General features: G+C 60.5%; 1 protein-coding gene across 3 annotated transcripts; it reads right to left on the bottom strand.

The window, feature by feature from the left end:
• Positions 1–711: 711 nt before the first annotated feature.
• On the bottom strand, positions 712–26622 carry TANGO6 (transport and golgi organization 6 homolog). 3 transcript variants are annotated; one of them, XM_064459828.1, is made up of 18 exons: positions 25864–26622; positions 25429–25545; positions 23846–23996; positions 22896–23023; positions 22216–22378; positions 21580–21662; positions 17686–17798; positions 16488–16664; positions 15309–15435; positions 14152–14331; positions 10553–10687; positions 8600–9109; positions 8352–8409; positions 5764–5916; positions 3019–3170; positions 2569–2650; positions 1846–1959; positions 712–1111 (listed from the first exon to the last, which is right to left on the bottom strand). In XM_064459828.1, exons 1-18 carry the CDS (start codon positions 26605–26607, stop codon positions 1047–1049), a joined length of 3252 nt encoding a protein of 1083 aa, XP_064315898.1. In that variant the 5' UTR covers positions 26608–26622; the 3' UTR covers positions 712–1046. The 3 variants fall into 3 exon arrangements, with proteins under 3 accessions (XP_064315898.1, XP_064315896.1, XP_064315897.1); XM_064459826.1 differs by lacking the exon at positions 2569–2650; XM_064459827.1 differs by lacking the exon at positions 2569–2650 and having other exon boundaries at positions 22896–23020.
• Positions 26623–27969: the final 1347 nt, after the last annotated feature.

Here is a 27969-nt window from a genome sequence, read left to right as displayed (position 1 = left end):
CTTCCCCAGAGGCACCACGCAGGGGGACATGTCCCCAGTGCAGCCCCGCTCCCAACACCGCAGCCCCACTGCGCCGGCAGGGCATGGGCTTGGCAATGCCTGCCCCCTGCCCCACAGGAAAAATCACTCAGATTTGGCTAAAATCACAACATTTAGGAGCTGGCTCAGCTGTTGCCTCCAGGGATTGTCTGTGTCCCTTGCCTGGGCTGGCACCCAGAAAGGCTCCCTCCCTGCCTGTGGGCAGCCGCAGCGAGTGTGGAGGTGTGCGAGAGCCGCCAGCCAGCTTGGTGGTCCCAGGACCCTCCAGCATCCCCATGGTGTGAGTGCGGTGCCGCAGGAGGGCCAGGCAGGGCTGGGTGGCAGTCCCCAGCTGCCTCCCCTGGGGTGCACGGCTGCCCGCGCTGCGGGGCGCAGACAGCATAGCCCCCCTCCCTCCCTCCCAGCTCCCCTCGGGGGCAGGTGCAGCACCCAGTGCTGGTTGGCTGCACGGGAACCCGAGGCACTGGCCCCGTTGGCAGCTCCCCCAGCCCAGGGCCGGCCCTGGGGGCTGATGCCCACCCTCCCACAGGACCCAGGGGTGCACCAGGGCCCACACCACTGCTGCCACCCCAAGCGTGCGAGGGCGAGCACAGCCCAGCCACGGGCCGGGACATGGCCACGATGGCACCCAGGGGCTTCGCTGGCTCCCAGAGAATGTCAGAGGTGCAGGGCTGAGAACATCTGCTTTTAATCTCCTGCCCCATCCCAGTGAGCACCCCCTGCCCCAGCCATGGGGATCCCAGAGGGCAGCCACTGCCCTCCGGAGGCTGTGGCTTCTTCCCTGGCTGGGACCCCGCTGATGGTGTTCTGGGGGCACAGCAAACCCTTCCCCCCGGGGGCCCGCTTGGCCCTGACACCACAGCAGGGAGAGTTCGTTTCTGTGGCCCCAGCCCTGCTATGGGAGCACCACGATCTTCTTCTCCAGCGCCTGCGGGGGGAAGAGGACCCTCCTCATCACCGCGTCCAGCTCCTCCAGTGCCAGCTGGGCGTGCAGCACCGTCGCACCGTCAGGCTCGGCCACCACCACGTGCTTCAGCAGACGGTAGAGGTCCCGCAGGACATCCCGCAGCACCTGGGCAGAGTGGGCAGGACAACTGTCAGCACCCACTGGTGTCTCGCCCACACCCACACCAACCTGAAACGCAACCCTCGGCGTGCCCCGGCAGGCACGGTGCAGCCCCTTCCACCACCGCTGGCGGTGCCAGGACACGGCGGCACCACCACCGCCACCGTGCCCTGGGCGTGAGCCCCGACCCTCCCGTGACTCGGTGTCCTCACACGCCAGCCGCGCAGTCCAGCACAGCGGCACATCACGGCGTCCCCCCGGCATGGGGGCACGAGGGGAAGCCGAGATCTGCATTGCAGGGATTCCCGTGGGGAATCGGCCACGTCCTCCACCAGAGCCGAGTCCCAACATGCTCATTGCTGGGAAATGGGGAGGGAGGCCACAGCCCACGGAAAAACTGGGCATTTCCAAGTCAAATCAGTAACGAATAACTCCCATGGCTCCTGAGAGCTGGCAGTGCCCCGCGCATGGCACGGCACTGCCCCACGGCATGGCCAAGCAGCTCAGAGGGACACCTCCATGATGTCCTCTCTGCCCCAGGAAGGATCCAGCGCTCGAGGGGCCCTTTGGTGGGGGAGGCATAAGCTGGAGGTCCCGGTCCCACAGGCCTTTCCCTGGAAGCTGCCTGGGAATGAGCCCCACGGGGCAGGGGCTGTGCCCAAGGAGCACCGTGCCCAGGGATGCCCAGGAGCTTGGCGGAGGCTGCCCCTGCCTGGGGGACAAGCAGGGAGGTGACCCACCTCGGTGGCCTTCTCGCTGAGCCCCCGCAGCAGCAGCACCACCACATGCACGGCGGCTCTTCGCACCTCCGCCTCGGGGTCTGTCTTGGCTATGGCCGTCAAGCAGGAGGTGACCTGCAGGGACAGGGCCGGAGGGGGGGGAGTTGTATCAGGGGCAGGGGACATGGGGGAGACCCGGCAGAGCGGCCAACCATGGTGGTGGGGATGTGCCTGGGTGGCCTGCGCCTGGAGGGTGAGGATGGGACCCCTGCACCCAGCCCGGGGCTGGGCACCCAGTCAAGGGGACTGGCTTTCTGCGGGTTGCGAGGCTCCGAGCAGCCCTCCCTCTCATGGGGACCGAGCATGCAGATGCCTTGGAAAGCTTTATAAAAAGCAGGCAGAGTCGAAGGAACCTAATTAAACCCCTGGCAGTGACAGCCGGGAGAATTAGCAGAGCTAGCGCCTTCCCGAAATAGCTGCGTGTGGTGCATTGGCATCTCATCAAACGCTGCCGGTACCCAACCGATGCCGAGCGGCTGCGAGCAGGGACTGGGGAAAGAAGCCCGAGTGCCTCATCCCTGATGTCTCCTGACCTCCCTCCTGCTCCAGGAGGCACCGGGGGAGAAAGTTCCAACTTCCGTGGGGGCACAGGGCAGCTTGAGGGCTGCCGGACCGTGATACCAACGCCTCCTGGCAAACCTCCCCGCAGTCCCTGGGGAGAAGCCCCCCGAGAGCCGGGCTCACCCCACCAGGACCTCAGCTCCAGCGGCAGCCGCGTCTCGCCAGGAGCCTGCAGCCAGGCAGCCAGGGTGAGGGCCGGGTGCCCCTGCCAGTGATAACAGGAAGGGTAACAAGGTCTCATTAAGTGGAAGGAGGTGCCGGTGGCAGGTACTAACCCTGCCTCCGGGTCTCCTGCAGCGTGATTGCCATGGGTGGAGCAGGCACCACTGCGTTTCCTCGGGCTACCGCTTCCCCGCAGAAGCGACATCTTTAGCTGATTATATGGGGGTTAGAATTCCCCATTTCCTTCAGATCCAACGACTTTTATACTCTCCGCTATCAGCAAATATCCCTCATGCCCTTTATGGGAACGCCAGGCTGCTGTGCCCCCAGCAGCGAGCCCTCAGCAGCCCTGCCATCTGCTAACGAACCACCCTTGGCAAGGGGCTGGCAGTGCCAGGAAGGAGCCGGTACCTCCTGGACGATGGAGCCCAGCTGGAAGCCGAGGCGCTGGCAGAGCTCGCCCAGGTTGGAGAGGCTGCTGGCCCGCAGCGCGCCGTCGGGGTCCCGCGCGCCCTGCAGGAAGGCCTGGACCAGCGGCTCCCGGTGCTTGAACACCATGTCCCCTGCAAGAGAGAGCGGAGCGGCACGTCACGGGCAAGGGAAAACCCACAGCCCCTTCCTGCCAAAGTCCCAGCGCCATTGGGAGCAGCCGGATTGCTCCCCCCCCCCTTACAGCACCACTAAACAGCTGGATGCAACATCTGGAGCATGCCTTGCACCCAGCGCGGGGACCCAGCTCTCAGCAAGGCACAGCCAGAGCATCAGCGGGGACCTGCTGTGGTGCCAGGGACGAGGACATCGTGGCACAGACCCCCGCGGTGCCGGCAAACCCCGACAGCACACACCCCACGGCAAAGGCCTTTGTCTGGGGCCGTTCGGTGCATCCCCCGGCCCCCACGGGACCGTTCAGAGGTGACCACAGACACAGCACACAGAAACGAGTGCAAAGCCCAAATTCACACGTAATTCAGCCACGCACACCCCTCCCCAATTAGCACACGCAGGCGCTGCGGATGTGTGAGCCGCCTAATTAGAGGTCGGTGCGCAGAGCCCGTGAGCGGCATGCACAATAACCCAGCACAAGAGGTGCCGCCGGCCGCGCACCCCACGGCACGGGCTCGGCTCCCACCGGGCAGGGGCTGCTCCGGCCGAGGGGCAGGCGGGGTAGCACTCGCCTGGGAGTGACGGAAGAAAGGAGGTAGCTCTGGCGGGCTAGCTGGCCCGCCAGCTCGGCAGGTTCCCGGCTCTCCTGAGCCCCGTAAGCCCCTGGACCCTGGTGTCCTGCAGCCAACAGAGGCAGTGGGATGGTCTGGGCTGCAGGGACAGGATTAAGCCCTGCAGCGGTGGGACCCCATCACTCAGGGCCGGGGTCGCTGCGGTGAGGGGCTGGGGACTGGTCAGCCCCCGCGCCGCCGGCACGCCGCCAGCCTGGCAGCACTGCTGGGTGCATGCGATGGCCGAGAGCCGGGCAGGAACAGGCAAGGCGGCAGGCAGCCGGGTCCTTCCGTAGGACCGTCCTGTCGTAGCTTCACTCTTCCTACACGGCCCTCCCTGTTACTAAAGGACTGCGCCGAGGACAGACACTCTTCCTCTGGAACACAGCCTGCTCCGTGCTGGCGCCCCAGGCACCGGTATTACGGCAGTCCCAGCCATGCTGGATGATCCCAGCATGCTGCATCTCCTGCCCTGTGCCGGCTGGCCACAGAAGGGGCACAGTGTTTCCCTTCCTGCAGCAAGCAAGGCAGGTGTTTGCTGACGGAGAAGGGGGAAGGTGTGCCATGGTGCACCCAGAGTAGATTTAATGGGTTTGCAGCGAAAGCTAACCGGGTCAGTGCAAGGCCTCCATGAACCCTTGCATGGCGCTTGGCCCCGTGTTGCTGGAGGCAGAGGAACGTTGCCATGTGCTTGGGACGGGGCTGCCGCTTGCTGGGTGATACGCATCTGCTGCAAAATCCCCTCCCACATTGGAAAAAATCTACTCCGGTGGGATGGCAGGCAGGGATGGGGACAGGGACGGGGCAGGAGGGAGGCACAGCGGTCCCCAGGCTGCAGCAGGAGACCGCTGAACCACAGCAGTGCTGCTGCACAGAGCAGAGCGTTTCTGGAAGCACCGGCTAAATCCTTGCTCTTGAATCCTGAAGCTTTGCAACAAAAACAACTTCATGCAATTTGTTCTATAAATACGCAGGCGAGCCAGGACGTGCCGGAGTCGCTGCCCGCGGCAGAGGCACCGCGGGGAGAGGGGAGAGCCGCAGCGGAGGCCGTGCCCACCGTCCCTCTGCCAGCCGTGCTGTGGGCAGCTGCCGAGGCAAACGCAGCGTGGTGCAGCTGCAGCACCGGGCAAGGCGAGGGCTGGACACACAGACATAGTCCAGGGGCCTTCAGAGACCAAGAGGCTCCGCCAGCGCTCGCATGAGCTCCACGGGGAGATGAGGGGATTGCCAGCCCCTAGGATGCCCTCTCCCCTTCCCGGCAGCGGGGCAGGGGAGCGGCACGACCCGGCCCATGGAGCACCAGCCCCAGCAGGATGCCCGCCGCCGGCAGGGCTCAGGGATGCGACCACAGCCAGGGGATGCTGCTGCAGCGGCTGTGCCGTGGAGAAGAGCTCCGGCAGGCCGGGCAGCCAGGGAGGTTGGCTTTGCCATGGCCAACCTGGGGAACAAAGCACCCGGCTGGTGACTGGGGACACCATCCCGGCTGCCCTGGCAGAGGGGACACCCACTGCCACCTTCCCCAGCTGTGGAGAGCTCCGTCCCCCTGCTCCTGCTGGCCTGGCCTCTGCTGGGGAATAAGACGAGGCATTTTAGGACGTGTCCCAACAGTGGCTGCCGGAAAGGCCTCATCCAGCTTTTACCCCTAAGCCCTACGTGTCTGGGCGCTTCCCGGCAGCCTCCGAGCCCAGCGCTGCCAGCCGAGGGGACGGTGGGCTGCTGGCAGGATCTGCCGCCTTGCTCCAGCCCACTGGCAAACCCCAGCCAGCCGCCCTTCGGCTTCCAACCCCCCATGGCGGGGCCACGAGAGCTGATTCTCCCCTCTGGACAACAAGAAGCCACCGACAGCTTCACGCCCTGGACCTGGCAGGATGGCAGAGAGCAGCAAGGGGCCGAGCAGCACCGTGGCTGCCGGCAGCGGTAGCACGTGTCCATGGGGACTCACCCAGTGCCCGGGTGACGCGCATCAGCACCTCGCCCAGCTTCATCCTGGTGATGGCAGCCGCGGTGTCCTCCGTGCCCTGCACCGGGCACCTGTACCGTGCCAGCAGGACGGGCAGGATCTGCTCCGGGTACTCACTGGAGAGCAGGGCAACGCCTGGGGGGAGAGCGAGAGGAAAGCGGGGATCAGGGCCAGGCATGAGGATGGCCCATGCCACCACCCTCGGCAGAGGAACCACTGGGAACCAGGGCAGCCCAGCACCAGGTCCAGTTGGGTGCCAAGCTGAAAGATCAGTCATTGAGCAGTTGGCAGCAGGTGCCCACTAATTGCCACCGGTTAATGTTCATTGACCTAGCGTCGACTCGGCAGAGCAGCCGTCGGATGCTGCAGGGCCCACCCCCGGGCTGGCAGAGCTCCAGGGCAGCTGGGTACTGTAGGTGATGCTCAGGCACAGTGTTGGACCGCAGTTCTCCGCTCCTGGCCGTCGGGCAGACGCTGCTGGTGTGTGCTCATCCCTGCCGGGGCTCCACAAACCCCCTGGGTTTGCCTGGCCCAGGCTGGAAGCCGGAGCCCAAGCGCACCCCGCGCCTGCCGTGTATCCTTGGGGACGAAGGGGGTCGGACCCTGAATGCAGGGCACGCACTGGGCTACGCCACGGGGATGCACTGGCTTTGCAATCCCTTTAGAGAGCTGCCCAGAGCCAGCAAGCCTGAGCAGGGCATCACAGGCAGTGCTGGGTGAAAAACCCTGCTGGGGCAGGCACCAGGCAGTGCTCCGGCAGTGCTGGGCTCCCCGGGTGGCAGGCGCCTCTCCGATGAGGAAAGGCAGCTGCTCTCCAGGGAAAGGGCAAGTGGCAGAGGCTGCCCCAGCAGTGCCAAGCACTGAGTCAGGCTGAGTCCCAGCTCCCCTGCCCTCGAGGAGCAGCTGCCTTCACCTCCAACCCCATTCCCTGCTTATCGGAGGGCGCCCGGCGTGGGTTACCCTCTGCAAGCCCGGGCACGTCCAGCGGGGCAGCGACCTCTCATCTGGCATCACCTCACCGGAGCCCGGCTTCCCAGCAGCGCTGCGCCAGCCGGCTCCGGTCCCAGCACCAGCACGGCCGGCTGGCCGGCAAGCCCTGCTGCTGCGGTGGAGAGGCCAACCGGGGCAGCAGGGAGCCCAACCGGGGCAGTGGGGACCCCGACTGGGGCAGCGGGGAGCTCGACCGGGGCAGCGGGGAGCCCACTTGGCACACACGGCAGCACCGCGCACGGCACGCCGCAGGTGCTGCTGCCAATGCGGCGCGGGCTGGGTGAGTCACCGCCGCAAGGAACCGCGTCAGGGTTAATCACAGCCACAGCCGGGCTGCGAAACACGGAGGCAGCTGCACAGGGTGTATTAATCACCCAGGGACGGTTGAAGCGTTTGTGTTTCACCTGCAGGGCAAGGACAAACCCGTCCCACTCAAGATCGTACAGGCAGAGGGAAGCACAGCGATAAGCTCCTTTTCCAGCTGCTGCTGAGGGTTGTGTTCCCAATGGCAGCCGGGTCTCCCGGAGGTGCAGGTATTGCTTCAGGTCATGGGAATGGCACCTCCCTTGGAAGTAACCCGGCGCACCGCAAACTGCTGGCACATCCATTGCACAGGTCGCCCGCGTCACCCCGGATGCGGAGGCACCTGCCTGCAAATCCCAACGGGCAGCCCGGTGCCATGGGGTTGCGCCGAGCATGCCAGAGCAAGCGTGGACCTGAGGGTTTTCCTGGGAAGCGGCGTGAGCAGCGGTAGCTCTCAGTGCCCCCAGCAGCAGCAGCCCGGTGCAGGGAGGAGAGCGGCGAGCAGAGCGGCACACTGCTCTCCTGTCTGCCTGCTGCTCCCCACCTCCTGCCTGCAGAGCCGGGACCAGCCCTGGGGCTGGGTGCGTGCCCACTGCTGCTCTCCCCCCTCAGCAGGGGCAACAATTTGCAAGGCCATGAGATGCGATGGATCATGGAACCGACCTGGAGAAAGTCGCCGTGGTTCCACTTCCACAGGGCTGGCTGGCACCCGTCAGTAGTTACCACCTTGGCCATGGGGACGGACATGGCCGAGTGCCAGGGGAGCACCAGTGGGTCCCCACAGACCTGGCTCCTCTGCCAGCCCCAGCTGAACAAGACCAGGAAGCCAAAATGTCAGCCGGGCGCAGGGTTGGGGTGCTGGGGCCGCGCCCACTCCGCAGCCCCAGGCTGGCGGCATGGACCTGGCACGGGGACGGTGTCCCGGGTGTCACCCAGCCGGGGGATGCCCTGAGGGTGAACCTGCCCAGGGCTCCGCCGAGGAGGCGCTTGTGGTCTGTGCGGATCAGTTCAGTCAGAGGGTAAATGAACTAATTACCCACTGAGTAAGCACAACTGGGAGACGAAGCCCGCTGGCTTTGGGAATGCAGCGCAGAGCCTGCACACAGCCCCAGGCTTGACCAAACAGCGTGAAGACGTGGTCCACAAGGGCAGGAGATGCCGAGCCCCATGCCTGGCTGCAGCTGAACTGCTCTTCGCCCTCGCTGCCCAAAGCCCCACCACCACAAAAACACTCTGCTGTGAAGTGCCGGCACTCGCCCCAGCTGGGCATCGCTCACCTTGGATGGCCGAGAGGTAGACAAAGGCGTCCTCATGCTGCACGTTCTCCAGGAAGACCTGCGAGGAGAGCGGAAGCGCCGTCGGCAGCAGCCCCATGCCGGGCCGACAGCGTGTGGCAGCAGCCCTGCTCCCTCCTGCCTGGCACCTTCAGCCGACGGTGAGACCAAGGTCGGGGGCTCCAGTAATATGGCCCATCCCCAGATCCCTGCCGTGGTACAGGACGGGGACCGCGGTGGGAGCCCGGTACCTGTAGCAGTTTCTCCTGAAGCTGAAGCGCCTCCGGATCCCGCTGCGTGATCAGGCTGGAGAGGTGGCGCAGGGCGGCTGCCCGGCTGGGGGGCTGGGGGTCATAGGCTGATACCAGGAGCTCCTGGAGTCCAGCCGGGGCCGGGCTGTCGGCACACGGGGCTGGAGCAGTACCTGTGGTGCCGGGCTCATGGCTCACACTCTGCTCTTCGCTCCCCTCCCTGGGAGCTGAGGGGCTGCTGTGGCCATGCCGTGCCGGTGCCCTGCCACCCCCCGGGCTTGGGGCTCCGCTGGCGATGCCGGCAGGGCTCTGCGCTCCTGTCCCCGGCTTCTTCCCCAGCACGCCATCGGCAGCGGCGCCCACCGTCCCGGGGGAGAAGGCCCCGTGGGTGCAGATGGCGATGCGCAGGTCTGCGGCCAGCTCCTGGGTGAGCGGCTCGGGGTAGGTGCGGGAAAGCTCCTCCAGCAACGGCACCAGCCGCTTCAGCACTGCGAAGTCCCCGGATTGCAGCTGTGGCGGGGAGAGAAGCAGCATTAGCACGGCCGGAGCAGGAGGCTCACTCCCTGCGGTGGTCCTGGCAAGGCAGGCAGGCAGCCCCAGAGCTGCACGGGCCCCAGAGGCCGTTTCGCAGCCCAAGCCGGCCGCCCTCCATCCCCACCCCACGAGCCGGGCTCCAGGAGCCACGAGCTGCCCTTGGGGACAGCGATGTCCCACGGCCCCCGCGCTGACCCCAGCTGCGGCACCGCCGCAGGGCAGCAGCCGCGACCTCACCGGCCTGGCTCGGAGGTGCCGTGGGAGGAGGCGGGAAGGGCAAGAGCCCAAAGGAGAGTGGTGTCAGTGTGGGACCCTTGCACTCAGCATGGGGGGGCTGAGCTGGGGACAACCCTCCCACCACCCTGCCAGTGCTGTGTGGGGCTTGCCTTCTGTCCTGCCTTCTGTCCTGCCTGGAAGGAAGCTCCAGAAAAGGCAGCTGCAACCTGCCCCAAAGCTGCAACACCCAAGGGGGAGAAATTCCTGCCCTAAATTGGATTTAACTGCTAATCCCAGAAGCAAAATTTGGGCTGTAAGACTTGAAAAGTGATGCTTTAGCAGAGATTTTTGGGGAGCTCTTGGATGATTGTGTAAAAAAAAATCCTTTGGCCACTGAAACCCAAACAGCTTTGCAGCTGCCTCCAACACCTTTTGCATTCAAGTTGCCGAGTTAAGCTGCTCCCATTAACGCTGGAGCAGGAACAGGAGCTCGCCTGGGAGGAGCCCATTAGAGCCGCGAGACTCTGGTTTTAAGTTTTCTCCAACTACTGTTCTTTTCCCAACGTTGGGAATTCAGCAGTAAGACACAATAAATTATCTTTTTCCATTAACAGTTGGCTTTTCCTTTGGGCAAGTCCGGGGATGAAGCAATCCTGGCAGCTCAGCGGTGCAAGCCGGAGTGATTGCAGCGCGCTAAGGAACGTGCGCTCGCTCCCCGACGGCGGTTCAGCTGACACCGTGTAACGGCGTAACCGAGCAAGGTACCGTTTTTACAGAGGATTTCCAAGAACAGCATAGCCCACACCAGAAACTTCGTTCTGCTCCGGAGACGGAGCCCGTGGATGCGTAGGGATGCAGAGGATGCGGTGCTGGTACTTAAAGATGGTGTATGTGACTGCGCTGCTCTGTCAGCACCTTCTCAGAAGGGGATTTTGGATTATACATTAATTAATTGGGCTCTCACAGGTGCCCTGCCGGGATCGTGCCCCCAGCCAGAGCCCTGGCACTGCTCTGAGGAAAAATAATATATATACACCTATATACATAGGCACCCTGGGATTAAAGAGGGACCCCAGCCTGGGGAGCACCCAGGTGCCAGAGCACCGGCTGCAGCACCCCTCGGCCAGGTGCGGCAGGATGGTATCTGGCCTCCCCGCTCCCCACATCCCACGGCCGCTGAGCGTCCCAGCTTCACCCCCTCACCTGGACGGCTCCGCCGAGCATGGCGGCCACGAGCCCCATGGCCATGGCGAGGGTCTGCGCCTCCGCCGCCGCGCCGGGGCCCCGCGCTGGGCTGACGCAGGCCCGCTGCAGCGTGGCGGCCACGAACTCCTCCACCTGCCGGCAGACAGCGCGGGGAAGAGCAGTTAGGAGGGGAGATCCCCAGGGTGCTCCCAGGAGGCTGCCACTGCCTGCCCCAGCCCACACCTCGGGGTGCCGGTGCCTTCCCGGAGCCGGGGGCTCTTTAGCTCTTGCTGTTTGTCTCCACCTGAATTTTTCCACCCCCGGACCTTCCCTCTCAGACCCATCCCAGCTGCCTTCCCAGCTCCTGAGTGAGCGGGCTCAGCAGTGCCAGGGAGCTGGGGGATGGCTGGGGCGCTGATGCGGCCCCGCTGGGGAGGCACCGGGGATGCAGGAGGGAGTCAGGGCTCCCGAGGGGGCTGCAGGTGTGCCGGAACCCCGAACCACTGCCCTCCTCTCCGGCATTGGCGCGGAGGGGCTGATTTCCCAGGGTTGCAGCCCCCAGCCCCGTGCTGGGCTGTGTGCACCAGCAGGCAAGGATTTAGGGAGCAGGGCTGGGAGGGCGGCCGAGCCGGGCAGCCTGGTCTGTCAGCGGCCACAGCTGCCGTGCTCCGGCATGGGCTGGGCAAGCTCACGCTGCCCGTCTGCCCATCCACCGCAGCCCTGGGACACAGCCATGGTTAAACCGCAGCGGCTGCTTTTGGCAAAGCCCCCACAGGGGCTACAGGGGCGGGGGAGGCAGCCTGGCACCTTCTCTGCTCCGCCATGGCCGTGCCATGGGCTAGGAGCTGGAAAGCCAGCTGGGATGGGTCCGAGATGGAAGGTCGGGGTGGTGGCAACAACAGGGAAACACGAAGGGTTCATATGAAATTGCATTAGAGAAAAGCTCAGGCTTGGAAAATTCAAATAGGCGCAACAGAGACAGCGAGAGCTGAAGTGCACGTGGCTCCGGGAAGGCACCGGTGCTGCAGACCGCCGGCGCACGGCACTGCGGCGACGGCCGGGCTTGAGCAGGGATTTACCATGGCTCAGATAAACTTCATTACAAGAAAAATCACACCTGCTCGCGCCCCGCGCAAGCTCTGGGGAGGCGCACGGCCCCTTCCCTGCCTGAGGCCAGGGCTGCTCCCCACCACCTGCCCTTGCCCGGGAGGGCTCTGCAGGGCTCCAGCTCCTGCCGGCTCCCCGGTATCAGACACCCGTCACCCACACGCAGCCGACGCTGGAGCCAGGCCATTTACCACGTGTCACTTATTCTGTGATTTTTCTCACAATACTTCCCCCCTCTCCAAGCCCATAACGATCCCGCCTGGCTGGATTTGGCCTTCTCGACACTTGGCACCGGTATCTTTGATCCCGCAGGCTTCCTGCCTTTCTAACGGAGCTCAAAATTACTGAGTTTATTGTCTCCATGCCTTTGCTAGCTGCGCTGGCACCGCACAGCTCGGGGCGAGCCCCCCGGCACCCAGCCGTGCTGGGAAGGGGCTGCATCAGGGTCATTCCTATGTAGCAGGAGTGTTGCAAAAGAGAAGGAACTATTTTGCTCCTACTTTGGAAAACAAAGTACGAGGGCAACGAGGTACTCTTGCACCAAACCCCACACTTCCAGCCTCCAGGGCACGGGCAGCGGGTGCAGGCAACGTGCTTCCTCATCAGCGGGAGACCTGATTGCTGCCAGCTTCGTTAAGCGCATCCCCACTGCAGCGAGGAGGGAGGCGGGCTGGGACGGGCTGCGGAAAAGGCTTAGGGACCTTCTGGGCTCATTAGTCCAGAGAAGAAATGCCGTCAAACAGCACAAAACTAAAAACAGAAGTCAGAACACCTGCTCTCACAAATCAGTGACACAGAAGGTCAAGGGGTTGAAATTAATTTAATGCAAAAAAAATATGAACATCATGAATAAATAATCTATTAGTAGATTGCTAGTAAGAAAAACAAAAAGTTAAAAAAACCCACTAATCTAAAAGTTCAAAACCCCCACCTTAATCTGGAAGGGGAAAAACTCTTGAAAAAATAAAACACTGGGACACGTTTGTCTCATGGAGGAGGAGAACATCCTTGGTGTATCAAGGACATCACGTCAGTCTCATGGAACTCAGTTGTGAAGGCAGGGAAATGTAAATAAAATAAATTGTGCCAGAGCTGCCACCATTGCTGGGGTCTGGCTTTGGGAAGAGGGATCCCGCTTGCTCCCACCCCGTTATGCACAAAGCCACGCTCCGGAGCACCCACAGCAAGAACCAACGCCCTGGAGGAACCCTGTGCTGCAGAACACACTTGAAACCAGCTCTGCAACTGCTGCCCCAACCCGAGGGAGCGCTCCCTGAAATACAACCCCCACGTGGGGGTAGAGTGGCTTTTTTTGTCTGGGTTTCTTCACTGGTGGTTGTTTCTTTTTACACTAGATGCATGGCCGGACCCAGAAACCTGGCAAAAATCCTTCCCTGTTTCCCATCCCAATGGGCTGACCCAGGGAGCAGCGCCGGTCCCGTGTGGGTGGCTGCGGCAGAGGGGCAGGTAAGGACAAAGCAGCGCCGGCTGCCGCACCGGCGGGTGCCGCAATGACACCGGCAGGGTCCCCTCTGCCACTGCAGAGCGCACACAAAGACTCCTTTGTCCCACGGGAAACCTGTGCTAGCGGTGACCGCCTCTGATCAAGCCAGTCACAGCTAACCGGCATAACCAGGTCACCGAGTTAAAAAAAAAACACCCCAATGTAGGATGAGGAAGTTAAAATACACCGATCGGCTGGGGAACACTGTGCTGCCCTCGGCGCCCAGCAGCCGACCCCCTCAGCGCTGCTGCAGAAGTGCCATACTTTAACCATCGTTTTTGGTACCAGGTTCAATGAGTCTCAGCTGGCCTTTGAAATGACAATATTGAATAAATTTTGCGGCTGCCCATTCATGAAGACATGGGCAAGCGCCAACCGTACGAGCACAGTTAGGCCGGCCCTGACGACCGGACGCATCGCTCGGTGCGGGCGTCTCAGCAGCAGAAACGAGAGAAAAGCCATGACTGGCCTATCTGGGGGCGAGGGGCAAGCCGGACGCGGCGGCGCCGTGTTTGTCCGGCTGGCAGCCCAGCTGCCGCAGCTCCCGGAGGTGCCTGCCGAGATGTGCCAGAAAAAACAGGCACCAACACCACGGTCCGGCAGCAAACTCTTGCTTAAAAGGTCTGTCGGGTACAGATGTCTTTAAGCTGTTAAACTCGGGAATAAATTTTGCTCAAAATAAAGATGAGAAGCTGGTAAGTCAGAGTTCTGATTAACGCACAGACTACTGTCTTGGCTTTTAATACAAAGCCATGGATACAAATCTGAAGTTGACTGCTAGGCTGCTCCCTCCTGCCTCTGCAGCTGACTGTCCTTCCTGCTGGCACTGCATCGGGCGCTGTCTTGTTGAGACACTTGCAACTGAATCAATAAACTGCTTTTCCTGGGGATGCTCTAGCTCTCTCCGGCTGTTTCTTAGCCCTTGTCTCCTTAGAGCGCAGCGGCCCAGAGCTCGGTCTGCCACATGCTCCAGCCACCGATCCCCCAGGGCTCTGCCATGACCAACCTGAGCAACGTCTGTGAACACAGTGTCTGAGACGTTCTCACACAGCGTGGCCACAAGCTGCAGGACCAGCAGCTTCCTCCTCTGCCCGGCGTGGTACCGCTCCAGCTCCAGGAGACTCCCTCCAGGCACTGCAGCCAACTTCGAATCCTCCTCGTCCTCTGCAGCCACACAAGTCAGCGCCTGCCGGGAAGGAAGCACAGGGCATGGAGAAGCAATAGTTAAATACAGGTAAATCAGTGCCAGGAACACCACGGTCACCACACCAGTGGTCTGGGGCGCAGCAGGTTTGCATTACCAACACCTCTACCCTGCTGCAAAGGGCCCTCAGTTACCTCCCCTCTTCCAGCCTCGTCCCCTTCCACACATGCGCCTGTCAGCAGACCAAACCCTGGCAAACCTCCGTCCCTGTGGACGCCACAGAGAGCACCACCGAGCACTTCTAGGGCCAACCATCCTCTGGGCTGTGAGGCTTGCTGGGCCTCTGTTTGCTTGCAGCCTTGCTTTTGGCAGCAGCTGCTCACAAAGGCGCTCGGACCCCCCTGTCCCCTCTGCAGAGCTCGTGCTGACTCCTCACACGACCAGGACCTTCCGCTCGGTACGTCACGGTCTGCGAGAGCTGCCCACTGCTCCCGGGTGTCCCACCTGTGTCACAGCAGTGTCCCTACACCCAGGGTGCTGCAAACCCCACCTGACTACGGGCTGGGGCTCTGCCTGCCACCACGGGCACAGAAAGGGCATCCCAGCCCAGGCAAGGCCTGGAGGGAACCGCTGGGGCTCGGCATGTGATCAAAGGCAGCAGGTGCCCTGCTAGAGCCAAGGAAGCAACAGGGATTATTCACAGCCTCAAACACACCATTAAACTTCAGACATGCCCCTGTCGTTGAAAGAGCCCAGGGGGAATGAGGGTTAACCCCTTCAGGGACCAAGGCTGCCTCCCCTCTCCCGGCCTCTCCTGCCCGGCACACAGCAGGACTGCCCCACCGCGAGCCGTATCCCTGATACGTGCCGTATCACTGATACGGGATCCCTCGGGGCTCAGTGCTCCCGAGGCACGTAAGGGGACGCTCAGTCCCCTTTGCCATCTGCCACACACACCGCTTGGCCCAGGGAAACCGTTCCTGCAGATGTGCCCCGAACAGAGACTTGCCAGCCCTTACCTTCAGGCAGTGGATGAAGAAGTCTCCGGCTAGACCGCTCTTCTGGCAGTGAGACAAGAGCTCCACCAAGCTCTCCACACGGCACTGCTCCGAGGAAACCTTCTGGTAGAGGGCCTCATCTTCATCGCTGAAACAGGTCACTCTGTCACCACCACGAATGCACCCAGACCCCCTCCCGGGCTGGCTCTGAACTACTCCACAGCAAGGTGAAACCCCGCTTCTGCCTTCTCTTGGATGCCGCCTTTCACTGCACTACCGGAAAGTGGAAGCCTGGAGGCAACTGAGCCAAACTATTGCTCAGTTCATTTGATCTACGCGATCACGCACTCAGTTTATTAATTAACCTGCGTTCATTAAAGGAACAACATTAACAGAAGCCACGGGTGCAAGCATCACATTTAATCCAGCCATCCTATAAAGAACAGGATTAGCACTGGCTAATTCATGCAGCCATAAAAGCAGGGCAGACATGGGCAGAGCCATGGCTGTTAAGGAGCAATTTTGAAGTACACCCAGTTTAACCAGTGCAGACCCCAGGGCAGACCTTTTTCTAATTCAGGTCAGGAATGGATCAAAATGAAACCGAAACAAGCGTGGTTGTACAGGGGTTTGTTAGGGGTGCACACAGCTGCTGGCACACCCAGCCCACAGACACCCCTGGGCAGGAGCTGTGCGCTCTGCCTGCTCGATAGCACTGCCCTGGGCTTGTAGCTGCCAACTAACAGCTACCCCTCTCTTTAAACCAAATGTCACGCTGCTGAACAGTCCCAGCCTGCGTGGCTGGAGTCTAATGGCTGCAGTTTATTCCCCACATGGCCATGCTCTGCCTCCACTTGTAGAAGCCATCTGCAAGAGCAGGAGGGGAGTTCAGTTGCTGGCTCTGCGATGCTGGCATTGCTAGAGTCCTTGCTGCGATGGCATCATCTGCGCCTGAGGGATTCCACTCGCTCCACGCAGCCGTGATCTGCCACGAGACAGGCTCAGGCTGGAGGGTGGAAGCAGAATTTGGGGATTGTTGGGCTACCTGGGTGCCTGGGGGGACCAAACCATGGTGGGACAGCACTGGCAGCCCCAAGCTCGCCTGGGTGCTCTCTGCCAGGCATGCCAGGAAAAGCCCTACGTGCCAAATGATGCCTGGGGACTGCCCTCCACGCCTGGCACTGCCCCAACAGCGCTCACCTGATGGTCTCCTCCACCACGATGGCAGCACCGCCCTCACCGCCCGCACGGAACCGGCACTGCGGGTGGAGGACGTGCACGCTGCTGTTCAGCCCCGCAAAGCCTTCCAGCACGGCCAGCGATGCCTCTCGCTCTGACTTCTCCAAGAACCAAAGCAGGATCTCCTGGCACGGGGAGCTGGCAAGGAGAGAGAAAGCAGTGGTGAGCTTGCTCTGCCTGCTGCACACCGGCACTGCAAGGGGGCCACGCGTCTCGGGGCGAGGGAAGAGGCAAGAGCGCTCCGGAGCAACCACAGACCCTCCCTGGGAAGCTCTGGGCCGACAGCTCCGGCAGCTGAAGGCATTTGTGTCAGTTTATAAGGGGATCAGCAGCACATCCCGTCCTTCTGGTGTTCCCAGATGGAAGGATCTGGGTCCTTCAAGATTTCGGCCCAGCGAGGAAGGGAATGCTGTCTGAACAGCGTGTCTGTACAAGGACAGCCACTTCCACGCAGCCTCAGCAAGCCGTGCCTGGTGCTTCACGCCAACCTGACAGAGCACAAAGGTGTCAGCTGTGCCAAGGGAGAGGAGGAAGGAGATGGGGAGCACTGTAAGGTGGTAGGGGAACCCCTGCCAAGGAGAGATGCAGGTTAATGAGGTGGAGTAGCAGCGCTGTGCCAGGGGTCTGGAAATCCAAACACTTCCAGGCAGCTTTGGTTTTAGTTACCCCTGCCAAATTCCTTTGCAAAGAGAGAAGCAAGCAGCGACTCTATTCACCCAGCAGCAGTGTTAACTTGGCTTGTTCTACAAACTTGCACTCACTACTCTTCAAAGTGATTAATGATGTCTTTAATAACACCAGAGGCTGTGTCTATACAGACCTTTTAGGGAAAGCCTCCAGTACCCAAGTGCCAGTATCACCAAAGCAAAGCAAAAACCCACCAGGACTGTATTTACTAGGCTGGCCCAAACTCAGGACAGCCCAGGGAAAGCCTGGGAAGAGAAAGGAGAGGGGATGGCCAGCACCTTGAGCACAAGTCTGCCAGTAAGGTCGTGTACTGTGCCTACCCCTGCAGTTACTGCCTACTTTGAATGAGAGCTCTTCAGGGTGAAAAGATTGGTTTCGCTTCTCTCTGTGCCCATGTAGAGCACGTCCTTTGGAGGTGGGCAGGACGGAGAAGATGAAACCCCAGAAGAAGCTGTGCACAATCCTTCCTTACCGTAAGTATGACACATTCTGCTTGGCAAAGGAATAGAGGGAAAAAACCACTCCCAGGACTGACTGTAAGGATCCCAGCAGCAGGCTCGAGCTGTCATTTCCAACCACATAGACCTACAGAGAGAAGGGCACAGGGAGGAGAGTCAAACACCTACGTGGAGCACAGGGAAGGCAATGGGAAGGACAGAAAGCACATCTTTGCACAGAACGGCTGCCACCAGGGAAGATGGCAGAAGGTTTACAGCCTCTGTTCCTTTCAGCCTGGAGCCCGTTTTCCCTGATTATGCCATATTCTGTATTTAACGCAGCCTTCAGCACCATCTTTCTCCTGGCATTAGCTTAACCACAGCAGAGCTCCAAGCTACAGGAACACTGCAGCTAGCTAGTCAGGAAGTCTGCTGCTTAGGGGTAAGGTCTTGTGTTACAGAGAGATGCAACAGGCACCTTTGAATTAGCAAATCTTTATGTAAATCTGCACCTAGAGCCAGATCTCAAGTACAGACATCCATCCCTAGCAGGGCAGCTGGGCTGATGTGTGCTGAGCTGAGCAGGTGGGTTGCAGGGGCTTTGAGGAGGCTGTAGGGCCGTGCTTTTCTCCTCCATCTCAAGCAGCACCCTCCTGAATCAGTGCCCTCCTCCACGAAACCAGCACCCCTTTCCCAAGCAAGCCACTGTTCCCAGCTCACCTCACACAAGTCCTACCTTGCTGGCTACAGCACACAGGAAAAACACTCACAGAAGTCTTACAACATTGGGTTCCCCTTTGAATCGTCTTAAAGGAATTGTCCAAAATGAAAAGCCAGATAGGATGCTTTTAGTCAAAGCCATGATGCTGGGAAAACTCAGTCTAGAAAATGGTTAAACACCAAGCCTTGCCCAGCTGGACTCAGGGTTTACCCAGGGTTATTGTGTTCAGGTCCTCATTTTAGCAGGCTCTATCACCCTCCACAGCTTTTAGCTTTAAAAAAAGGGGGGGAAATGAAGTCTCTTCACAAGTTCTCCAAGGGACTTCCAGCTGTGTCAGCTGGTGAATGACCTGCTCAGAAGTTGCTGTCCCTTCACACCCAAGCGCTCCCCACACCTCTGACCTCCGCAGCTGGAGAGCAACCGGCTCCAGGGCTGGAAGTGCCCTGGGGACAGACCAAAGAGCTTCTGCCTGCTGGAGGCAGTGTGACAACCCAGGTAGGAGGGCTAGGAGGGAGATTGTCCTGATAACTTTGTGCCCTGCCCTATTGAAGCAAACAGACCTTTTCTCCTGTGCTAATCCCCGTGGAGCCATTCTTCCTAACCAGAACCTTTTGTACACAAAGCCTCCCTGATGAAGCCCCAAGGATGGTTTCCCACTCAGCATCAAATGACACTTGCTAGGCAAGAAACCCCCACAAATCCGCAGGGCTGGAGTCTCTGTCGCTAATCTGGCTGCTGTCAGGCCTCCAGCGCTATGTCATTAAGAAGGGATCCACCCCACACTCCCCCAGCACTCGCATTGTGAACGGCAGCCACACAGCGGCCCTCCAGACCGGTCTCTGCCTGCCAGCTAGTTACAACAGATCATCACTACGCAAAATACTACAACAATCACACCATTTAAGAGCTTAGCCTGCCTAGGGGCATGCCAGTAAGCAAGTCACCCCAGCTTCTTAAAATTGAATTCCTGGGCTGGAGATGTCCTTCTGGGTTGGAACGCGCAGCAGAACGCTGCCTGCCCGGACAGCAGCCCAGCTAAGCCTGCAGCATGGCACTGGTGATACTGGTGGAACCACAGAAAAAGTTGCTGTGAAGGAAGGTTTCAGAAGAGCGGCTTCTACAGAACAGCCCTGTTCCTTCATAGGGAGCACAAGAACAGACCCCACCTCTCCTCCGAATGCCAGAGCCAAGACCTGAGTGGCTCAACACCCTGCTTGTCGCTGCAAGGGACCCCTTGCAGGAAGGGGCTCCACAGAGGTGCTAAATCTGCACCGTCCTGCCCACAAGAGATTTCTTCTACCATGGAAGGTGGTCTGTTACTGGCAAAGCCAAAGCATTTCTCCAATGAGGCCTGAGTTTCCTTCCATTTTCCTGAACCTTCCCCATCCCCCAGCACCTGACTGGGGCCTGAATGTCGGGCTGGGAGAGCTGCTGAGCTTCATCAATCCCTCCTGCTTTGGCAGCCAGGCACACAGACCAGCCCCGAGGCCCCACTGCTGCCTCCAGGTACTGTCCTGCACCAGGAGCAGCTCTGGAGGGCAGGGCAGCAGGGACAGCAGCTGGACACCCATCAGCAGCTGCTGAAGGATTACCTACCCACAGTTTTAAAATTAACTTCATGCACACAGAAACCCACGTCACGGGGTTCAGCTCAGAACTGTCCCCGCAAAACAGGCTGCTCATTTTTCCCAACTAATCATTATCAATTTACCTTGCTTGCCCGATGGGACTAGGCAGACTCTAATGTCTTTAGCCCCCTGAGAGATCTCAGCAGGGGAAGATGAACTGCTGGGGACACCCAATGGGGACCAGCTGCAGTGTCGCCCATTTCTGGGACACCTGAGGTGAGGACACAGCCACTAACAGCATCTCCCCTGCGGCTGAGCTGCTGCCCACCCTCCTTTCCCCCATACCCACACGCTCTCTGCTTCCTAACAGCAGCCACCAGGATAACTCCACCTGGATAACAGCACTCCCACCTCTCCCTGCCGCTCTGCCATGCCTCCGAGCTCACCTTCACTTTCTTTTTCAGCCTGGTGACAGCTCAGCAGCCTCAGAGCCAAACTGAATCTGCTTGCTCTGTAGCGCACACTGCGAGTGCCGCGCTGCCAACCGGCCGTTCAACCACCGAGCGATGAGCTGGGGGCTCTGCCAAGCTGCCCTCACTGCGGGGCTGAGCAGTCCAGCACAGCCGGGCGCTTGCCGGTACCTCGAGTACCCTCTTTTCCAGGTCACTCATTTGGAAGCATTTTGGCCCAATGCAAGAGCTGGCTGCCGCCCACCCCACTGCAAGGGGTTAATGCTGCGGGAGCTGTAGGAAGGCTTCCAGCTCCAGCACCCTGGCTCAGGCTGCCCTCTGCAGACCTCAGAGAGAGGGAGAGCAGCTCCCCGCAGGTTTTCCCTCCCACACAGGTAACCCTGGGCTCAGTACGAGCCATACTATCCATGCTCTACAGGAAGGAAACTGAGGCACGGAGGCACTAAAAGGAGAGTGGGCCAGCGACAGCCTGTGAGGAGAGCTCAGGCATCCTCTGAGGACTGGCATGAACAGGATTCCCTGCAACCCATCCTTCCCTCTGACCAGCTGCACATCTCTGATGCCGGTAGGTGAGCAGCATCATCTCAAACAGGGATTGACAGCCTGAGGCAACACGTGCCAGGCCAGCGGTATCCCTGACCAGGGCCTCCTGCCTGCTCTGCTGTTCCCTGCTCTACGATCACAGCCTGAGTCCTGAAGCTGCTCCAACTGTACTCCCAGGCACAACAGTCCTTACAAGCTGCGCAGTTTAGCAATGCTCAGAAAGCCTTGCTGCAGCTCACGGAGAGAGAGAATACGAGAGCACCATGGAGACTCCTGGTACCAGCCCACTGGTCAGACTCTCCTTACTCTGACACACCAGAAAAGCACTGGGAGAAAACAACCAGCAAGAGCTCACTGCCATCTCACAGGACATTTTGGGGTGAGAATGCTTGAGAGGATTCAGGCAGTGCCTCTGGTATCCAGCATAAAGCTGCAGTCCCTCAAGTGCAGCGCTTCATACAGGGTTATTCTGCGCAGCTCTCGGCCTCAACTCAGCATCATGACTGCAGAAGGCGCTGGGTTTTGTCATGGTCTAACACACACACTGAACCGCTCAGAAAGTCTCAAACCAGATCTTTCTTAGAGTAGTTTTCTTGCCTACCCTCAGGCCCAAATTAGGCACAATACCTTGAGCACATCTTCCACACAGCTGCCAAGCTCTGCCTCTGTCACCAGCACAGTCCCTGCTGATAAATCTTCCACTGCTAGCTCTGAAAACAAAGGGCAGAAATATCAGCACCCCAACATACTGGGGTGTCTCAGCAGAAGAGCAACCCTATCACACCCAGCACCAGAAAGCACTTTGATAGCTCTCTTGCCTTCCCTCTCCTCCATCAGGGCAACATGGGAACCTACGAGCCCTTGTTAGCGGCGCTAAATATCATTGCAGTGTTGTAAACTCCACAAGGTTACAAGCAAATCAAAGCAGACCACAACTTCTTGATGAATTATTCCCCAGAGAGCTCTTTGGTCGGTGTGGGGAACCGATGGCTTCCATCCAGGAGCCCAAAACGAGACTGTCAGACTGGAGACTTTCCCAAAGAGCAAATGGCAGAAGCCCCACTATTTGGCTCTCACACCATAGTAATTTGACTCGGGTGCTGGTAAATGCGGTGCACCCAGCCACACACTCCCAACTGACAGAGCCGGGTTTGCACACCCAGCAGCCCAGCCACCGAGAAAATCCTGATGGAAAGACAAAGATCAGCGAGAAGAGAAACGGATTCTTCTCCAATCTGGAGCTGGGCAGAGAGCAGCCGGTACCTGCTGTCTCCGAGCACCGCAGGAGCGGTGCCAACAGGGGCTGGAGCAGGTGCTTCTCTGCCAGCTGAGGGTGCTCTTTCGCCATGGTGAGCAGCGTCGTGGTGGCCACTCGCTGGAACTGGCGCGCTGTCAGTTTGTCCTCGATGTGCAGCAAGTCCAGAATCTGGAAGGAAAGTCCACAATAAATGAACAAAGACCAGGAGCCCCTTGGAAGCGGGGGAGCAGGCTGACTCCTTGCAGCCAACAGCAGAGACTGAGGAGCCTCCTGTATGCTGCTTTGCTGGACATTTGGCACCACACTGCACATACAGAAGAGCTGGTCTCCTTCCCATGCACACATTAACGCAGGATGCATTTCTAGGCTCAAACCAAGAGCCTGCACCACTCCCACAGCCAAAGGCTGGAAGCGAGAGCTCGGCAGCAGAGCGCTCCTTGTCACGCAGTGCTGAACAGCTCGTGCGATCAGGCAATGTTATCCAGCATTTCAATCAAATATGGAAAATTCAAGAGCAGGGTAGAAACACATCCCGCTGCCAGAGCGGCAGAAAAATATCTCAACGTTGTCCTGGCTCGAGCCAGGCCACGCTCGAGCAGAAGCAACAGTACTGATGCTCTCCAAGGCAGAGCCGGCGTGGCATTCCCAGCCAGAGCCGACGTGCTGCGGGGAGAGAGGGACCTACCTGGGGGCATACCAGTCGGTAGTAGTCCTCGAGGGAAAGGCACTGCTGCGGGCAGGAAGCCAGGATCTTTGCAACCATGTCGCATTTTCTCCAGTCCACAGCTGCTGCTTCAGCGCCAGTGCCACCTGCTACACCAGCAGAAAGCCAAGATCAGCTCAGATTGACAGCAAACGCAAGGCCATTTTTTGGCTGAAGCCAGATGTTTCTGGCCAAAAACTGGATTTCTAGCTTTTATTACTCTCTTTAAACCAAACATCTTTCAGGAGACACCTGTGCTTAATAGCATAAGGGAAAAATTTATTATCCAAGACCTTTGATACTGGAAAACAACTTCTGCAAATAGGTGTATGAGCCAAAAGGTGGAAGGAGCTCATGCTTGGATGGTGTCATCAGGTTGGTATTGGCCGGAGGAAGCTTTGGCACTAGAAACTGTGGGATTCAGCTTTTAGAGAGCAACAGCTTCCCTTCCTGGCAGGGAAGAGAAAGCAAGGGAGCAAAGCTGCCACGCCCTGGAGCAGGACGGGTCTCGCTCCACCTGCAGCTGCTCACAGCCCAGCGCCGAGCATGGCTCCCACTGAACTGGCACCAGCACAGCTCCTCGGAACGAACCGCGCTCCGTACACACACAGGTGCAACCCCATGGAGGCATAAACAGACTAAATTGAGTTTGGCTGCTTTTAGTCTGGACCTCAAACGTGACAGTGTACCCTGAACGAAAGGCATTTGCAGCTGGAAGGCATTCACGGTTTGGGAGATCAGCAGAGTCAGAGGCAAAATCTGCGTGTTACAGAGTCAGCTTGGCCTGACAAAAGCTGTTTCCCATTTCAGTGCTCTGACGGCACTGTCTTTGCCGGGCCTCTCGTGGGATGAAATGCCTCAGACACATCATCACAGTCTCTTTTAATCTGCAATCCTGGAAGCCAAGAGCAGCGTCAGAGCACCCTACTCACCGCCTGTTCCCTCCATGATGCCCCGAACCACAGCCTGAACCCCGCTGGGTCTCATTAGCCTCTCGGAGAGCAGCTGACCACAAAGGCGCCGCAGCCATGCCGGAGCCCGAGCAAGGGCCGGCTTTGTTTCTTCCCCAGGAGAGGGAGGACTCTGAAAGGAAACAAAGGAGCAGGCTAAGGAGCATATTTGCACACTCCTGTGCAAACCCTCACTAACAGGCAAACAGCCTGCGCCCTGCCCCGCAGGACTTGAGACAGGAGCACAGGACAGGGAAACCTTTTAAATAAATCCCTTCTTCATCCAGTGGCACAAAGCGAATTAGGGCTTAATGAGAGAGGCCAGCCTTCCCAAGAGCATCCCCTTGAGCAGAGCTTCCCTCCTTTAATTAAAGCCCCTCAGGGTCAGGCAGCAGCTCTGCCTCATTACCAAAATGGTACACAGGGAGGGGGGGTGCTCGGGGGACAAGCTGGGTTTGATGCAGGTAAGGGGTCCGCAGGAGTGTCCCCTCATCAAGCAAAGTGATCCCCTGGGACAGCACAAACTGCAGAGCTGTCCGGAGGCTGCGAACCTGCAATGTGAGCAGTTCAAATAGAGGTGCTTGCTTGGACACCCCAAGGAGGCAGGCTGGCACCCCTGCACTGGTGGGGGCTAGAACAGAGTAGAATAGAACAGAAAGGAATATTTTCAGTGTGAAGGGACCTACAGCAATCATCTAGTCCAACTGCCTGACCACTTCAGGGCTGACCAAAAGCTAAAGCATGTTATTAAGGGCATTGTACAAGTACCAGCACAGGATATCAGCTCAGGTTTTAACCAGGAAACCCCAGCTTTTATGAGGAAGAGCCATAGCACACACCAGTGCTGCCCCATGCCTCGCACAGACCCTCTGCAACCCTTGCACGGGGGAAGGCCAGCTTCTGCCTGCACGGGAATTGCATGCAATCCCAGCCAGAGGGTCAGTGCGCAGCACAGAGCTGCACCTAAGCCAGCAGCCCCGTGCTATCCTGTGTGTGCACCAGCAGCTCCTCGCATCCTGACCCTGAGCTGCGAGGTGGCCGGTGGGCACACACCCGCCCCCAGCACCCGCTTGGAGCTGGGATGCGTCCCTTCCTTGGGGACTCTCTAAACACAACAAAAAAGGTCTCCCCAGAGAGCACCCGTTCCCCATCCCCTCCTCCCTGCTGCCACGAGGCAGCCTTTGAAACGGCCACAAACAGCAGCTGGTGCTGTGGCAGCACCGCTTCATCCCCTCAAGTGGATGGGGGCAGGTTCTAGAAGAGAAGGCGCTTCGCTTGGCCAGGCACAGCTCACGTAACTGCGATGAGAGTCCCCAGGTTCACCCACACCCCCCCGTACAGCAAGGCCAGAGCTGCTGCTGCGTAAGCAATGCACGCCCAGAGACTTCACCCGTGTGTTCATGCAGTGCTTGGGGACAGCGGTGCTGCACTGAACTGGTTTTTAAGGTGTAAGAACATTTCCAGGAGAGCAGCAAAGGCACCCTCGGAGGGTGGGAACACACCATGGGCAGTATGCACCCCGAGCTCCCCGCACCACGGACGGCCCCGCCGCCGCCGCTGGGTACCTGCTTGGGCCGGCCCTGCAGGATGAGCAGCTCCCGCACCGCCAGCGGCTGGTAGACGCGGTCCAGGATATGCCGCAGGGCCTCCCGGCACCGTGTTCGCTCTGCTTCCGAAACACCCTGGAAAAAAGCAAACCCCAGGGTGGTGAGGACAGGCTCAGCTGCCAGCACTATACCCGCTGGTCCCGACCGTGTGCCCATGCCCTGCGCCAGGCTCCCTGGCTCACACCTTATCTCTCCCACCAAGATTAACTGGGAGCTGCTGCTGGGCAGGAGCCCTGGGTCTCCGCGAGCAGGAGCCCAGCACGGCCACGGGCTCAGCCGCGCGGCACAGGGAGTGATGCTGCCGCGCTATGGCGAGGCTGGAGACCCTGACATGTTTTTTGGCATAGCCGGGTGCCCATGCCAGCAGAGCAGGAGGAGAGGGGACCCACGGACCTCGCTGTGGGGAGCAGGGCCGTGGCCCAGCAGGCAGAGGCCGGCGAGGAGGAGGCCGAGGTGGCGGGCGAGGAGTGGGGTGCCCAGCGCGGGGTGCTGGGCCAGCTCGGCCAGGGCGGTGGTGACAGCGTGGAGCCGGGCCCCGCGGGTGGCGGGCGGTAACGGGGACGGCGCGGGGGGCCCCGGGCGCTGCCCCACACCCGGCGGCAGGTAGGGCGCCAGGCCCAGGCCCACGGCGGCCCGCAGCGCCCGCCCCACGGCCCGGCCCTGCCCCACGCTCAGCGTGTCGGCGCTGGGCGGCGGCGCGTTGCCGGGCCCGGCCCCGCGGGCGGCGGGGAGGGCGGCGAGGGCGACCAGCCGCTCCTTGAGGCACAGCAGCAACGCCAGTAGCCCGCAGGCAGCGGCCCAGCCCGGCTCGGCATCGCCCGCCACCCCGACGGCCAGCGCGGGGGCCCGGGCCAGCACGGCACGGCGCAGGCCGCGCAGCGCCGCCCAGCCCGCCACCCGCTGCAACCGCTCCTCCAGCGCCGCCGCGTTGCTGCGCAGCGTCTCCGGTCGCAGGGCATCCTCCGGTCCGGGCCCTGCGGGCGGCCGCAGTAGCAGCTCCAGCGCCTCCACCACCTGCTCCGGCTCCGGGCCCCGCTCCGACTCCCCACCGCCCGCCATCTTGGGGCCGCCGCCGAGGGGAGGAGCGCGGCTCCCAGCCGCCATCTTGGGGAGGGAGGGCGGGCGGGGCGGCGCCATCTTGGGGCATGGCCATGGCCGCCCGCTCCGGCGGGCCCGGGGTGGCGGTGTGTGCTGCCTCTTGCCCATGGTGGCTTGGGGCTTGTCGTCTTCCCCGCAGGGGACACAGCTGTCCCTGACGCCGGGGTAGGAGACCTCTGAGCCCCGTTTGCCCACAGGCACCAACAGCACCAAGCCCTCTGGCAGGGCAGGTGTCTGGGGAGGGCTCCTGCACCAAGGCTCGCCCTGGTGCCAAGGACGGGCTCTGGCTGCATCCAGTAAAAGTGGGGCCCTCGACACAAGAAAGACACGGGGCTGCTGGAGCGAGTCCAGAGGAGGGCACAGAAATGCTCCGAGGGCTGGAGCCCCTCTGCTGCGAGGCTGGGCTGGGAGAGCTGGGGTTGTTCAGCCCGGGGAAGAGGAGGCTGTGGGGAGACCTTACTGCGGCCTCCCAGTGCTTAAAGGGGGGCTGTGGGAAGGGTGGGGGCCACCTCTTTAGCAAGGCCTGTTGTGACAGGACAAGGGGTGATGGTTTTAAACTAAAGGAGGGTTGATTGAGGCTGGATATAAGGAAAAAATTTTTTACAATGAGAATGGTGAAACCATGGGACAGGTGGACCAAAAAGGTGGGAGGTGCCCCATCCCCGGAAACATCCAAGGCCAGGCTGGACGGGGCTCTGAGCAACCTGCTCTGCTTGAAGATGTCCCTGCTCACTGCAGGGGGTTGGACTAGATGGGCTCTAAAGGTCCCTTCCAACCCTAACCATTCTGTGATTCTAGGAAAAGTTGGCAGCTGTCTCTTGCTCACCGCAGCCTGGGGCTTGTCTTCTTCCCTGCAGGTAGCGCAGGGCACACCGCTGTCCCCTGTGCAGACCGCCCTGACACCAGGGCCCCGCAGCCCACAGGCGCCAACAGCACCAAGCCCTCTGGCAGGGCAGGTATTTGGGAAGAGCTCCCACACCAAGGCTCACCCTGGTGCCAAGGACAGGCTCTGGCTGCATCCAGCAAAAGTTAGCGACTTCGAGGCAGAACCCAGCGATGCGAGGAGGAGAAAGCCCGAATGCGCCTCCATATCGTAATCGGTGTGTGGGGGTGAAGGTGTGCAAGATGGGCGTTACTGTCTGCTCTGGGGGTTCAGCGGCCAGCCCATGAACAGCTTATGTGCCTGTTGCAAAGCTCATAGATTGGCATCTTGCCCGCCCAGGACTGTAACAAGGCAGGATGACTGGAAATCCTTTGCCAGCCTCCTAGGCGCCGCAGGGCATGTTATTCTTTTGTGTTTCCTTACCAGCAGGGCCTCTGGAGGGAGGTCATGGCAATTACGGCCTTGGACAAACAGCAGCGATGGCTCACAGCCTCACCTTTGCTGCGCAGCCGGCGCGG

Source organism: Phalacrocorax carbo, chromosome 8, assembly GCF_963921805.1.
Source record: "Phalacrocorax carbo chromosome 8, bPhaCar2.1, whole genome shotgun sequence".
Lineage (NCBI taxonomy): Eukaryota > Metazoa > Chordata > Aves > Suliformes > Phalacrocoracidae > Phalacrocorax > Phalacrocorax carbo.
The sequence above is the reverse complement of the archived record's forward strand: the minus strand, read 5'-3'. Positions and strand labels throughout refer to the sequence as shown.